The sequence below is a fragment of the Vidua macroura genome, chromosome 1 (assembly GCF_024509145.1).
Source record: "Vidua macroura isolate BioBank_ID:100142 chromosome 1, ASM2450914v1, whole genome shotgun sequence".
Lineage (NCBI taxonomy): Eukaryota > Metazoa > Chordata > Aves > Passeriformes > Viduidae > Vidua > Vidua macroura.
The window spans coordinates 66431829-66445559 of record NC_071571.1 but is presented as its reverse complement, the minus strand read 5'-3'; the positions used below and the strand labels follow the sequence as shown (position 1 = coordinate 66445559).

Genomic DNA, 13731 nt, shown 5'->3' with positions numbered 1-13731 from the left:
TATAAAATATGATCCCAGACAGTCTGGCTTGGAATCAGACATAGCAGATGGGATTTTCTGTTGTTTTACTAAAGACAACTCTCTTTCCAAGTTAGATACAAAAGGTGAAAAGCTGCAGTAGAACTGTATTTTGTAGAGAAATTTACCCCTTGACAGAGGTTTGGCTGTAAGGAGGGCTTCTTTATGCAAACAAAGATTCATAGGTAAGTTTTGATACAATTAATGCTTTCTTGGCTCCTAGGACATCTCAGGTAATTTTTTAATAAACCTTTCAAAACGTCAGTGAAGTGAAGAAATCCAGTAAGGTCTAATTTTGGTCTCTTTTGCCTGTTAACAAGACAGATTCTTGACTAACAGCCTCCAGTCTTTCTGTTTGCATCCTTCAAAAACCTTTGCAGCCGTGATTCATATTAGGTACAAGAACACCCACTTATGAGTCAGAACCATCCAGAGAATATCCCACCGCTAAGGTTGACAGACCAGCTCCACATGTCAGCACTGGGAACCTAATGAACTGGGAATCTGCTCACTGCTCCCTGAGCAGAAGAGTGAAGGGTGACTTTGAGCAAATGGTTACAAATGGCATGGAGGAAAATGGCCAAATCCAGAAGGTTAAAAACAATATAGAAACAGAAGATGCAAGATTATGTAGCTGTACAGTTAAATATGTAAGCTGGAAAATAAAAAAACAAAATGTAAGTCTTCCCTGTTGCTTTGATGCAGTGGGGTGTGAGTGGAAAATTCATGTGCCATGTGTTTTTTTGGTGGTTTTAGTTGTTCTCTCCTTCTTCCTTCTCAGTCAGTCCAGGGCCTTCATTGTCTTAACTTCTACTTCCCCACTTTTGCAGGTGAGAAGCAAAGATTTGGCTATGACCGGTCAGGATATGACGTGGAGGAGTCTGATGGTGGTGATGAAGATGAAAATGACAATGAGGACGATGATGAAGACAGCCAGGCTGAGTCAGTGCTATCCACCACACCCTCAGTGACGGCCAGTCCCCAGCACCACCCCTCTCGCCATGCCCTGCAGGATGCCGCCAGCACCGACGACGACATCAGGCTTCCAGACTGCTTCACTGGGGCGCACACGGACTCAATGGATGGTCTCCCAAAAGCGCTGCTGACCAAGATGACTGTCCTTAGCACTGTGCAGTCAGTCAGCAGGACCTCCAGGTCGCCAGCAGAGTCCACCCATCAGGAAACACATGAGGACAAAACCCAGGAGAGAGGAGTGGGTCCCTGTGGTGCTGATGTGGCGCTGACGGACATTGCTCCTGTATCTCCAGGTCGCCAGATGTCTGTGGATTACCCTGATCCAGATACAGCCTTGGGCCACTCCTTAATATCAACTGCAGCTCTTACAAAGGTAGGAGTGTCTAAAACCAGGGAGAGAGTGGGATTTTAAGTCCTCCTTCTAAAAAGATATTTTTGGAGATTTTTCAAAGAATAAAATGTTCGTCTTTCCCTTAATTCTTGATGATGAGTCTTTCAGAAGAATTAAAATTAGACCAAGCACAAATATATAGGACTGCAGACACAAGGATGTTGTAGGAACATTGCTTTTCAAATTCTTAAATTTGGTCTTCCTGAAAGGTTTAATTGTAATATGGTAATTTCAGCTGATGTTTGGAGCTAGTAGATTGTATTACAAATCAGAAGGAAATAACAAATACGTGAAATGAACATATGGTGGTGGTTATGTTTTCAGGGGAAAGTGATAGAATTCAGCAATCATTTCACTCTGAAATATGATGATACAATCATGGGTAATTCCAAAGGGAAATTAATCTAGTCCCAAAGTTTTTTGCCTTATCACTAAAAAAAAGGTTCAATTGTTTATTTATCCTCCAAATATGCTTAATAGTAGAATTAGAAAGAGCACCAGATGTTCAAGGAAACTAGGAGATTGCCCTTGCACAATAACAAAAGGAGAGATGAACACAGGACTGAGACCTGAGTTCCCAGTGCTCTCAGCTTTTGTCCAAGCTGAAAGAAGATTTTAATCAGAAAAGGATGTATTTTGCCCATGCATGTGTCAGACATGTGGATTTTCAAAGCAGTGTGCAGAAAGATGAGGTCAGCCTGTGTACAGCTCTGTGGGAGCATTCAGTAATTTTGGCAACTGGTGGTTTGGTTTTTTAAAACTGAGCCCCTGAAATCACAGAGGGAAGTGGCAGGTGCTGAGCCTTTTTCAATTCAGCAATGGCTTTAATGGACTGTGATGGGGATGGTAGAAGTCACCATACTGACCCTAAAGATAGCTTTTGGAATTTTTAATTCTTGCTACAGACCATGAAGGCATTTGAGCTTTTCAGACCAATGCTCAAAAAAAAAAAAAAGAGATGCACAATAGTTTAATTAAAGGGATAATCAAAGCACTGCCTTCTCCATGATGAATGTAATATTTAGAAATATTATATAGAACCAATTAATCATTTAGGTTGGGAAAAAATTTTGAGATCATCAAGCCCAAGCCTAAACCTAACTGCATACAGTTACTGAAAAAAATGTAGCAGAAAATTTTCAAAAGCATAAAAAGTAAAAATTTCAATCTGTTTTAAGTACTTAGTGGTTTGGTTTTTTCTTTGAAAATTTACACTACTAGGTTTATTTTTTACACAGTTTGAGATAGCAAACTGTTGACATGGAGAAACAGTAAAAATTATTGCTGAATTGTATTGTTTGACACAGGTTCATCCCTGCTTGTGGGAACTGTAAGTTCATGTGGCAAATGTAAATTGGAGTGAGTTTTAGTATGACAGAGAATAAAATTAAGTGGTCTCTGATTGCTGTGTATGCCTGCTATAAAATGGGAAGGGTCCTAGTATTTGGAGTTTAGGTTCCATTGTTGCCAGTGGATACCAGAAGGACATTTAACTGAGTGTACTCCCTCATTAAATGGAATCACTGAAGCCTCAAGTAAATATTCATGCAATTAAAAATGTTGAACAGTATTCATTTATATATCTTTAATAATTGTCTACATTAATACATTTAAAAAAAAAAAAAAAAAGAAGGCATGTAAGTAATACGAGGAAGTAATTCCTTTCCAGATTTTCTTTTCCTTTCCCAGACCTAAAGAAGCATCAGCCTTATGTCTCCAGTGGTTAGTCTACAGTCTGTTCCTGTTGTGAATGGCTGTGGATCCCAGTTCTTGCACTCAAGAAAAAGAGTCCGCATAGCTCAGGAAGGCTGTTGTACATTCCTTCGAAAGCATCCATACCAGTTTATCAGGATCTCTTGTGAGATGTCAGTTCTGAGAAACATGTTGACTTCTTTCTCACACCCATCTTCTCATTTAGACAGAACGGCACTGCATAGCCAGTTAATCACATTCTCCCTTTGCCAATACATTTTCTATGAGCAGATTTCAAAAACATTTCTGTCTGGTTTTGAGTTTTTTGCCTGCTCTAGAAAATTTTTGAGAGTCAGGACTGTAAAAACTAAGTGAGGTTGCACCAGTGTGTGTGTGTGTGTGTGTGTGTGTGTGTGTGTGTGATGAATGTGCCAAAAATGAAAAGATAACCACGAGATCACAATTGCACTTTCAGACCACTCATTTTAAGAGATTCTAGGAAAGGAGAGAGGAGTTGCAAGCCTTGGTCAGTAATAGGCTGTAGGAGAAGAAAAGGGAGGATAATAATAGCATTATAAATCCAGGTGTGAGCACCAAATAAATCACAGTGAGCTGAGGCAGCAATGGATGTGGATCCCACATCTCACTCCAGTATCCACCCATCACCTCCACCTTTGCAGAAGCTGTAGTTGTCAGCCATCTCCTGTCATTGCCTACCCTGTCTGTCACATTAGAAGCACCTATGACATATGTGCTATGATGCTGCCTCTGCCTGCTGGAGGCTGTAATGCCTTCAGGAGATGATCCCAAGTGCATCAAAAATGCCAACTTATGCTTATTTAACCTTCTTGCCTGAGGTGATTTCCATATAAAACAGTTCTTCAAAGTCTTCTCGCCACTTAAAACACACGTGCAAAAGATACTCAGCAATGTTTTTGAGCGCTAGTGTTTGAGAGAAATGAAGCAAGGGTAATTAGGAGAGGAAAATGCAATTAGTGGGTGAGGAAGGAGGTGGAAAAAGAAAAGAAGGGAAATCAGTTAATTGTTTAAGCTGGGCACTATATACTATGAACCATTTTGTTGTTGTTCTTTCTTAAAAGGGGGCATGGGAAGCACTCCCAGCTCCTTCGTGTTTTCATGTTACTGAAGGGCAGCGGTGGCTGCCACATTAACACACCTGTGTTGTTCTCTCCCAGAGCACGCCCTCCATCAGCTCCCCGTCCTCGCTGGCAGACCACAGCACGCCGATGACAGTGCCGTCACCCTACACTGAAATCCCAGAGGAGAAGCCAGCTGCCGAGCCGAGAGCTCCCCAGACTCACCTCTTCAGCCACCTGCCCCTGCACTCGCAGCAGCAAGCCAAGGCTCCCTATGGCATGGTGCCGGTCGGGGGCATCCAGGTGGTCCCTGCAGGCCTGGCCACCTACTCCACCTTTGTTCCCATCCAGGCGGGGCCAGTGCAGCTCACTATCCCAGCTGTGAGCGTGATTCACAGAACTACCAGTGCCCTTGGCGAGACAGGCGGCACGGCCACCGGCACCACCACGAATCCCGTGGGAGTCGCCGAGGTGAACAGCGTGGTGCCGTGCATTCCCATCGGCCAGGTGAGCGTGCCGGGCATTCAGGGGCTCGGCACGCCCAGCCTGCAGCCTCTGCCGCCGCTGGGCATGGAGACAGTGAACATCCTGGGCCTGGCAAACACCAACATCGCCCCGCAGATGCGCCCTCCGGGAATTACCCTCAACGCCGTGGGCCTCCAGGTGCTGACGGCTGGCGCGGCCCCGCAGGGCACCCCCAGCCCTCAGGGACACCTTCCCGGCCTGCAGATCCTGAACATCGCCCTGCCGACCCTCATCCCCTCCGTCAGCCCCGCCAGCGCTGAGGGGCATGGAGCCTCCGAGGCACCCACCGCAGGCTCCAAAGCCGGCGAGGTCCAGCTGGAGCCAGCTCCTGTCGGCTTCCCCACGGCCGAGGCTGGCCAGGCCAGGCGGGATGCTTCTCCTCAGGTGGTGTCTGGCGGCCAGCGGTACAGCGGGAAGAGCCATCCCGAGCCCACCCTGGTGACCAACCCCGCTGGTCCCGGGAAAGCTGATCCTGAAAAGACTGACCTTGCGAACCCCAGCAAGCCAAAGCGTGACTTCCCTGCCCTCCAGGTGAAGAGGGCTGCCCCGGCAGAGCCCCGCTCCAAGGTGAATCCCAACACATTAAGCAAGTCCCCAGTCCACCGAACTGTCACCCCGGACAGACAGGTACCCAGGCCAGCTGCCCCGCCACAGCGGCAAAACACGGTGCAGTTTAGCGATGGCAGCAGTGACGATGAGGATAGACTTGTAATAGCAACCTAGTTTTTGTTTTTCATTGTGTTTTTATTTTTAGAGTTTTTGGGTTTTTTTTATAACACAGGTTTCTTTGCAAACCTTCCTTTCCTTAAAGCACATTTTTCTGACACAAACCCATTACTAATCTTCGTGCAATCATGAACTCTTGACCAATAATTGTTGTTTCTTGTCAGCTCCAGCCATTTTTGTACATGTTGTATAGACAATTGTGCCTTTTTGGAGTTTTATGTTTAGAAACCTGTACAGATTGTTGAATATATATATATAAAATATATATATATAAAATATGTATATTAAAACCAGGTAGTTGCTTGTGTTTAGTAAGTAAACATCCTATGTCAGATAAATAAAGGATTAAATTATATGTTGCACTGTTAAATGTAAATTTCTATGGCTGTGGGACAAAGTTTCTGTGTACAGATCTAGTATGTAAAACTCCATATTTATTGTATCCATATTAGTCTTGGAAAAGGGTCTGTCCATCTTTCTTGTGTAAGACGGTAGCTTTACACTTCAAAGAGAAATACAGTATCTGTGTTACAAAATATTACAGTAAAATTTTGTTTACTGACTTTACCATTGCTTATGTTGTGCCTTCTTGATGCAGTCCGGTAGCTGTAGAGGTGCTTGACTCATTCCTTTCAGTGCCCTTCCAGCTGGTTCAGCTTGAAAGGATCTGGTGGTGGTAAAAGCCCCTGTGGTCACCTGCCATGGGAGAGAGATTAACTTATCGGGCTTTACTTGGAGTAAAATCTTCCATTTCAAAACATCCAGCAATTGCAGAGTGGGGAGGAAGTCCCCCAGCTTTCTGTAGAGCAAGTATCCAGTCCACCTCGTGGTTTTGTTCCTAACTAAAATTTGAAGATTTGCCTGAGGTAAAATGGCAAAAGGGTCACAATGAAATATTTTTTTATTTGTAATCTTGAACTATAAAACCACTTTTTACTGACATTAAAATGTTGTTACACAAGAAAGGAATAATTCTTTGTGTGTTAATTGCAAAATCCAAAATACAGTTGGTGAAAATGCCACTAATGTAATGAGGGTTTGGCGTTACTGATTGCCATCAACTTCTTAGGAGACTGCGTTTCAGGAGATCTTCATTTACAGGTAGACAAACCCATTTTCTCCTTAAATACAACTTTGTCTTACTCATGCAGGGAAAGAAGAAGGGACTAGAGGTTTTACACATACAGTTAATGTGCTGTTTTAACAACAAACCTGTCATACTGGGCATACAAAACATGGATGGATCCCTGAATTACGAAATTTAACACTCCTCTGTTTGCACGTAGTGAAAACAATGTAAAATTATCACTGAACTGTTGAGGCGTTCCAACTGTGGCAGGAGACACGTCTGACAAGTGACAGGGCTACACATTCTTAGAAGTTTCAAATTTACTTGGGATTCATGCTGTAATTTTTTAGTAGAGTTGGTTTCCTGCTGTGTCCTTTTAGCATGTTGTTACCGAAGTTTTTATAACCTCTTTAATAGCCAAATTCCAGTAGGAAACTGGAAGGTGTAAGTTAAAAGCATGATCACCTTTATGGAATTAACAAGGATGAGCACATATAAAACATCTGGAAGAAAAGGATAGGAAGCAAATCTGGAAAAAAAGGGAGCGAATTTGAATGTGAGCTGGGCTGCATTGTTCACAGATTAACTCCTGTATCCATCTCAAGGAAGTAATTCATACCTTGCACTGCTCATATTCAAAAGCAGCACTACCCTAGATCCATTTTTAACTTTACACTGTCTTTTGTACAGTACTCACATTGTACTCATTACTTTATTCCATTACGGCGTGTTGTAAAACTGTAGGCGATGTGAATGAGCTTTATTAACTTCCAGAAAGAGCACTTCAGTACCAGAAAGCCATTTCTATTACTCGTGATTATCAGCAATTGTACTAATCTAGCAATTAGGAACACACACACTAGAAAGGGAAATTACTCCTATCTCTGACATGAATGTGCAGAGCCTCGCTGAGGGCCCGAGCACCCAAACCACCAAGCACTCTCAACTCACATTGAGCTTCATGAGAGTTAAGAGTCCTCGGCTCCCTGCAGCGCCGGACTTCAAATTTGTGAGTGTCTTACGTGCAACCCCTGTGTGAAGTGTCACTGTGCATTTGTATGTTCTTCTTATAAGTGTAGTAGTGGTGTCAACATGTCTTGTACCATTATCATTTTTACCTATGTAAAATTACCCCAACCAGCCAAAGCTAGAACCAAAACATTGCTGTGTTACATGTGCTTTGAGAGCTTGATCCTGGTAGAATCAGGTGACAGTTTGCAGTTAATGAACTCCAGAAATTTTGCATGTTTTAGCTCCTTTGAAATGGATACCTAGCAGCAAACTAGAGCTATGATAATTAATTTGAGCATATTTGTCTAAAACATGACCAAAAAAAGATGAAAGAATCAGATAGCTTTACAGCAAAGTAAAACTATCTCCAAAATTTTGAGTGCCATCACTACTTATTACCATTTTCCTGAGTTTTATAAGGCAGCAGTGGGTAAGTAATTGCTGTTGCACATGCCCCTGAGTCCTGATTTTACTAAACTCCAGAGATTTACTGTATACACATCTTAAATACTTACTTGACGAGCAATTTGTGGTGCGCTCGTATTCTGCTCAGGATTAATTCCAGGAAGTCTCCAGTTTAACAGAAGATTCAGCTTGGTGAATTGGGTGATCTGCATCTGTCTTTTCTATTCTAGGTGTTTTGAAGACATCAAGGGCAAGAGATGGAAGCATATTTTGGAGAGTAAGAATGACATGACAACAGATATGTCAAAAAGAGGAACGTTAAGATGTGTCATTTGGTAAGTTCATTTTAGGACAATAGGGAGAAAGGACCAAGAGAGTGGGCACTGATTCAGCCATAAGGCCCAGAAGATGTGAGTTGCTTCTGGGGATGTAAAACTGCAGGTCGAGAGATCTGAGGACAAATACCGAATCATCACTTACCCACGCGAAGCAGATAAGCCACATTTGAAGCAGGAACTCTACTGTTTTTAGCAGGTAGTTGCAGATACAATGTTGTAGATCTAATGTTCACATCAAGGCTGGAGGAAATCAGTTTTGTAGAAGACTGTGGTCTTGAATATTACACTGTTCCCTTCCCTCTAGGATATTTCCAAATGGATATTCCTTGAGTTGCCTCTACAACTTGTGCAGCAAGAAGAAGAAACTAATTAGGAGTGTGACCAGACCTGATAGAACTCTGTAAACTCTGTACATCTCCTCTGTTAGTGTATCTGTAACCAACACCTATAAATATGTCAGCACACACAAGTGTCCTGCATGAGCACAAGCCTGTGACTGCTGTGTTAGCAATTACATTTTCATTCTGATTTAATTCCTTTTGTTTTAAGTTGTGTTGTATCTTTTATTGTCTTGTCCAGAGTCATCAGTGATGAGGAAATCACATTCCCCTTGCCACAAGGAACCTTCTCTTCAAAGCAGTAGCAAGCATCTCAGAAACCTGCCAGTACAGTATTAGGCTGCTCTTCAGATGGTGTGAATTATCACAGCTGAATTGGAATAAATAACACCGGGCTGTTTACTCAGGGATCAGTTTTTAATGACTGTCGGACACCCTCTGGCAAATCCAGCACAGCTGTTTAAACATTAAAGGGCCAGAACAAGTGTTGCCCTTCAGTGTACCCAGGCACACTGGCATCTTCTCACAACCTATTCCCATTAGGAGGGTGCAAGCAGGTGCCAGCTAAAGGCTGGGTACAAATACAACCAGAGTAAAGACACAGCATAGTCAGCTGCTGTGGGATCTGTGCAGATGCTTCTCTGTGATCTGCCAAAAGCCCTCACTAGAAAAAGGATCAGTGGCCAATGGCCTGTAGCTCTTTCAACTAGACCTTACTTGATTTCTCTTTGCAATACGTGATGTTTGCTGGTGATGTGGGTACCTGATTTTGGAGGCAGCATATCCATATAATAACAATGAGTTTAGAACATGAACTCTGTTTAATGTGTCTGTGTTTCCCGTTGGGGCTTTAATAAGCTACAGCATGGCCTACCTGTCACTTCTTAGGTCAAGAACTAAACCAGAGACAGACATGTCCAATGTCCTGGCCTCACATCTCTTGACCTGTAGCATTATATCCCCAGATGCAACTCCCAGCTTCTGGACCACAGCTGAAATAAAGTACTTTGTCGGTGCAGGGATTCTCTGCCCTGCTTTGGTTACTGCTGCTGTACACATCTTTGTCCCTTTCTTTCTCAAGTAATTTGCTGAGCTTCAGGTTGCTGGAAATTATGCCCTGAGGCTAGAGCAGCCCACACTTGGTCCATATCAGCAAATCCCTTGCCAGAAAGTCTGACAGCAGTGTTTTGCATACACATTCAAGTGCCCATCACATGCATTTCATCTCAGACAACCTATGTAGGCTGAGCACAATATGACCCACCTCAGAGCCAGAGATGTACCATGGAACAGGCATACCATGCCTTACACTTAGCTAAACATTTTGTATGGTTTCTTAACAGATTTTTCTTGCCTTGAGTTTCCTGACATGTAGTTATATAAATATATAGAATATAAAATTAATTTGTCACTATATAACTTACTACAGAAATCCTCATTTTTTGCAAGATAATTCTCACTAAGCTTTCATAAACACTGTCATTTAAACCTGTAAACTGCCCTTCAAACATGTGTTTAACAGTGGGACAGTTTCATCAAAACAAAATAAAAAATTCTCAGTTTTAACATGAGTGACTTGCCAAGAGCCATGGAAACCAAACAATCCACAAGTGAGAATGCTCACTCAAGATACCTTCAGCTGATTTATCTGATGGGCCACTGCTTCATTGCTTTGGAAAGGTTCTCTGAGACGAGTATGACCATCTCCTCCTTTCCTTGCTTTCCTGGTTTTTCATGGGAGCAGAAAGTGTCACCCATCTTAGGTGACTTCTGGCCAGTCTCTAATTGTGAATGTTACATTATGAACGACTTAAAAAAAACATGGCTAGAATTGTCTTCCCATGTTTTAGGGAAATTTCTGTTCCTTGTAAGGAGTCTCAGCACCTACAGATGGTCTTTTTAAATGATACCTAAAACACCAAAGACTTAACACCATTTCTGGTTTATATCTTTGATAAGACCCCTCGTCTTAGTTCTAGACACTGGACTGCTGATTCTGTTACTGACTTAGGATGAAAACAAGCTACTTTAAAGTACTTCAAATTGATTATTAGGTAATTTTATATGGAATGTTCGTGGGTGGATGAGCATACAGCAACAAGGGTGTAACAGCTTGTAATTCATTGATTTGATGTTCATGTTTTGTTCCAGGAATTTTAAATCAGGGGAAAAAAAAAAACGGTGTTGTTGCCATTTATGTTTGTCTGTACATTTCTCCTCTTTATACTGAACAGACTACTCAAAATGTTAGGAGTTGACTGGTGATTTTCAGATATTCCATGAGATCTAAGGAAACCATGCTAGCTGAAAGATGGCAAGGCTTTACATTCCAATGGTTCAGTCATGGAAACAAAACTTAAGAGTTCTAACATGAGTCAATTAGCTAGGCATGCTTAGTTTTCTTTGGTAATTGTAGGCTTGTTTTCCCCAGTAAGGTCAAATGTTAAGGCTTGTTTGGTTTTGTGGCCTGTGCTCTTTAGTGTATTCGAAATCCATTACCACGGATGAGGCATTTGTGCTGGAAATGGGCCAACTGAAGGCTGTTTGTAAAGTGAAATGCCCCCAGCATTTCCTCTTTTTGTTGAGTTTAGGCAGTTGCAACATCCCTTTGGGCTTCAGGAGTTCCATTTGAAGGTCTGAGGTGTTTTGGTGTTGGTACCTAAATACCTTAGGGTAGGATTCCTCCTCCTGAGAAAGAGAGCATGTGACACAAGTAACGGTTCCATCTCATATCATAAATAATAAGCTCTCCATTAAAATCACTGACTACTAAGAGCCGTTTGCCACCCCATCATCTTCCTGCTCCAGATCCAGGTATGGAAGTGAGTTCAGAGATCACTTGTTGGCACAGCTCTCATCCCCATTGCAGCCCCACTTTCATGAGAGTTTTTTTGCAGAGTGCCTGTGGAAGGCAAGAGTGATCCCTGGACATGAACTTGCAGTGAGGTACACGGCATGGAGGGAGCATCCCAAGAACATCCACTCACCTCCCACGAGCACAAGGACAAGGCGCACCAGTAGGGATTTTGCTCAGTGCTGGGCCTTGTGCAGGAGATTTTGTAAAAGGAGTTTGCATCATTGCAGGAGGGTTGGAATAGATGACCTTTAAAAGGTCCCTTCCAACACAAACATGATTCTATGAACAGAACCTACTTAGACCTGAAGCACTTGAGTGGAAAGCCATCATCTTGAGACTTAACCCTTCCCAACCCTTATGATTAAGGTAAATCAAGTCAAAATTAAAAGGCATCTTTTGACAGAAATTGTTGACTAATCAGAAGGAATTTTGACAAGAAGCCAAAATTCCCTGTTTGAACAGAACATTACTGCATCCCCTGATTCTGCTAATGCTCAAACATTCCCCAGCCTGAGCAGCTGCCCTTCTGGCACCCAGCTGTCCTGCACAGATCTAACAAAGTAGTATCCTTCAGGAACACTACGTCCACAGTGATCATGCCCTTTGTACAATCTAATCACGAGGGCTTCATCCTTCACGTGAGCATGAGAAGGAGGAGATGGTGCTGCCCACTCAGCTACCAACACCGCAGTGGTGGCAAGTGCCTGCCACCAAAAGGTGCCAGGGAAGATGCAATCACCATCTTCTAGTGCAGCACCAGCTCCCTCCTCATCAGCCAGGGACTACACAGCAAGGGAGGTGATGTTCCTCAGGTCCCTGGGTGAACAGGCACCTCCATTAATTACACTTCCTTCCCAGGAGGCTGCTCCAAGCTCCTGTGCTCTGGCCAGGCCAGCTGCAGGCACTCACTGGCTGAAATGAGGCCAGGAGAGAAGAAAGAGGGAAAGATAAACCAAGCTGCAAGGCAGACCAAGCCAGGGAGAGCATGGGAGACAGAGACAGCATGGCATTGTAACCAGGCTGTTGGGCTGTTTGGGCACAGGAAGGTAGCTCTTGTATTTCAGACTTGTTAGCCAGTGTTAGGTGTGTCTCTGGTTTGCAAAAACAGTCTGAGTGCCAGAACAGAAGCAAATGTTGAAACAATGCCTCTTTGCAAAACAGAAGTCATGTTTTCATCTGGACACCAGACAGTTTTGCTCCACCAAAAATCAAGTGGGTGGTTCAGAAACCATTTTTGACACCTAGAGATTTAAATTGTGTTTCTCTCTTTGTTTATTCCCACACCTATAATGATCTGTGATGTTTTTCTTATTTACAGTGTTTCAGAGCAAGAGCTCACACATCTAATGCTGATTAATTCTGCTGGACTGAGCAACTGGCTCCCCTGTGGATATCCTGTTTTCCTGTGAATCATCAGTCCTTCTTGAGACATCTTCCAACTCAGATCAAAGGTCCTGAATGTATTAGATATGAAGACATCAGACAGCTCTAACAGATTAGAAAAGACACACACAAAGAAACGTGTCCTGGCTTCTCCCTCCTGTCCTGCTGAAAACTGGCACAGTGAACAAAATCCTAAGCTCTTGTCATAAAAAGTAGAAAGACAAAAAGAAGAAAAATGGAGAGAGACTTTGGGAATATAGTTTACCCAAAGATTTCTGCAAATTGCCCTTTCTAGGTATTTGCACTTTTGTACTTTCTTAGTTCTCCCTTATAGTTGGGAACTTCTCAGGCTAGATTCTCATCTGATGGAAAATGACATCTGTGAGCTTCAGCAAGACCTGCACCAACTGCGTCAGCAGAGGACTTGGGACTATCCCTTTAAGCACTGAGCCTTGCCTACAAACACAAAAATTAAAGGAACATGAACACCTGTGGTCTGCTTTTTTCAAGTTTATGTAGTCTGCTGTATCCTCCCTGGTTTTATTCAATTTTCTATATAGCTACATGAACAACTGAAAGGGTCCTGTACCAGTGAAATGCCAAAACCTGAGGTCATGAGGTCAAACTAGATTATCTTAATAGTATCTTCTCCTCTTGCAATCTTTGCACACAGGTTTTATCTGATAAAGGAGTTAAAGTCTTTATTTCAGCAATGTTTGATCTTGAAGATTACACAAATAATTAGTCTTTTAAGCTTCTGAGCTTTTTTTAAAATAGAATTTTAAACTCTCCTTTTAATGGATGCCTTTTAATCCTTATGTTTAAGTGTAAGAGCCATGTTTGATCTAAGACGACAGACAATGTGTTTGGATAGACAGAAGGCCATTTTTCTGGGAGTGTTTGAAA

General features: G+C 42.7%; 1 protein-coding gene across 9 annotated transcripts in view; it reads left to right on the top strand.

Annotated features, from left to right (window-relative positions):
• Positions 1-13318, top strand: part of HIVEP1 (HIVEP zinc finger 1) — a 126677-nt gene extending 113359 nt beyond the window's left edge. For 8 of the 9 annotated variants that reach the window (XM_053970379.1, XM_053997240.1, XM_053973528.1 and 5 more), the window contains 2 exons: positions 849-1366; positions 4273-5991. In XM_053970379.1, coding sequence (XP_053826354.1) covers positions 849-1366; positions 4273-5421 — 1667 coding nt within the window. In that variant the 3' untranslated portion in view covers positions 5422-5991. Of the gene's footprint in view, positions 1-848; positions 1367-4272; positions 5992-8139; positions 8245-12760 lie in introns of those variants that run through there. The other variant, XR_008436160.1, reaches the window with a different exon arrangement.
• The last annotated feature ends 413 nt before the right edge of the window (positions 13319-13731 follow it).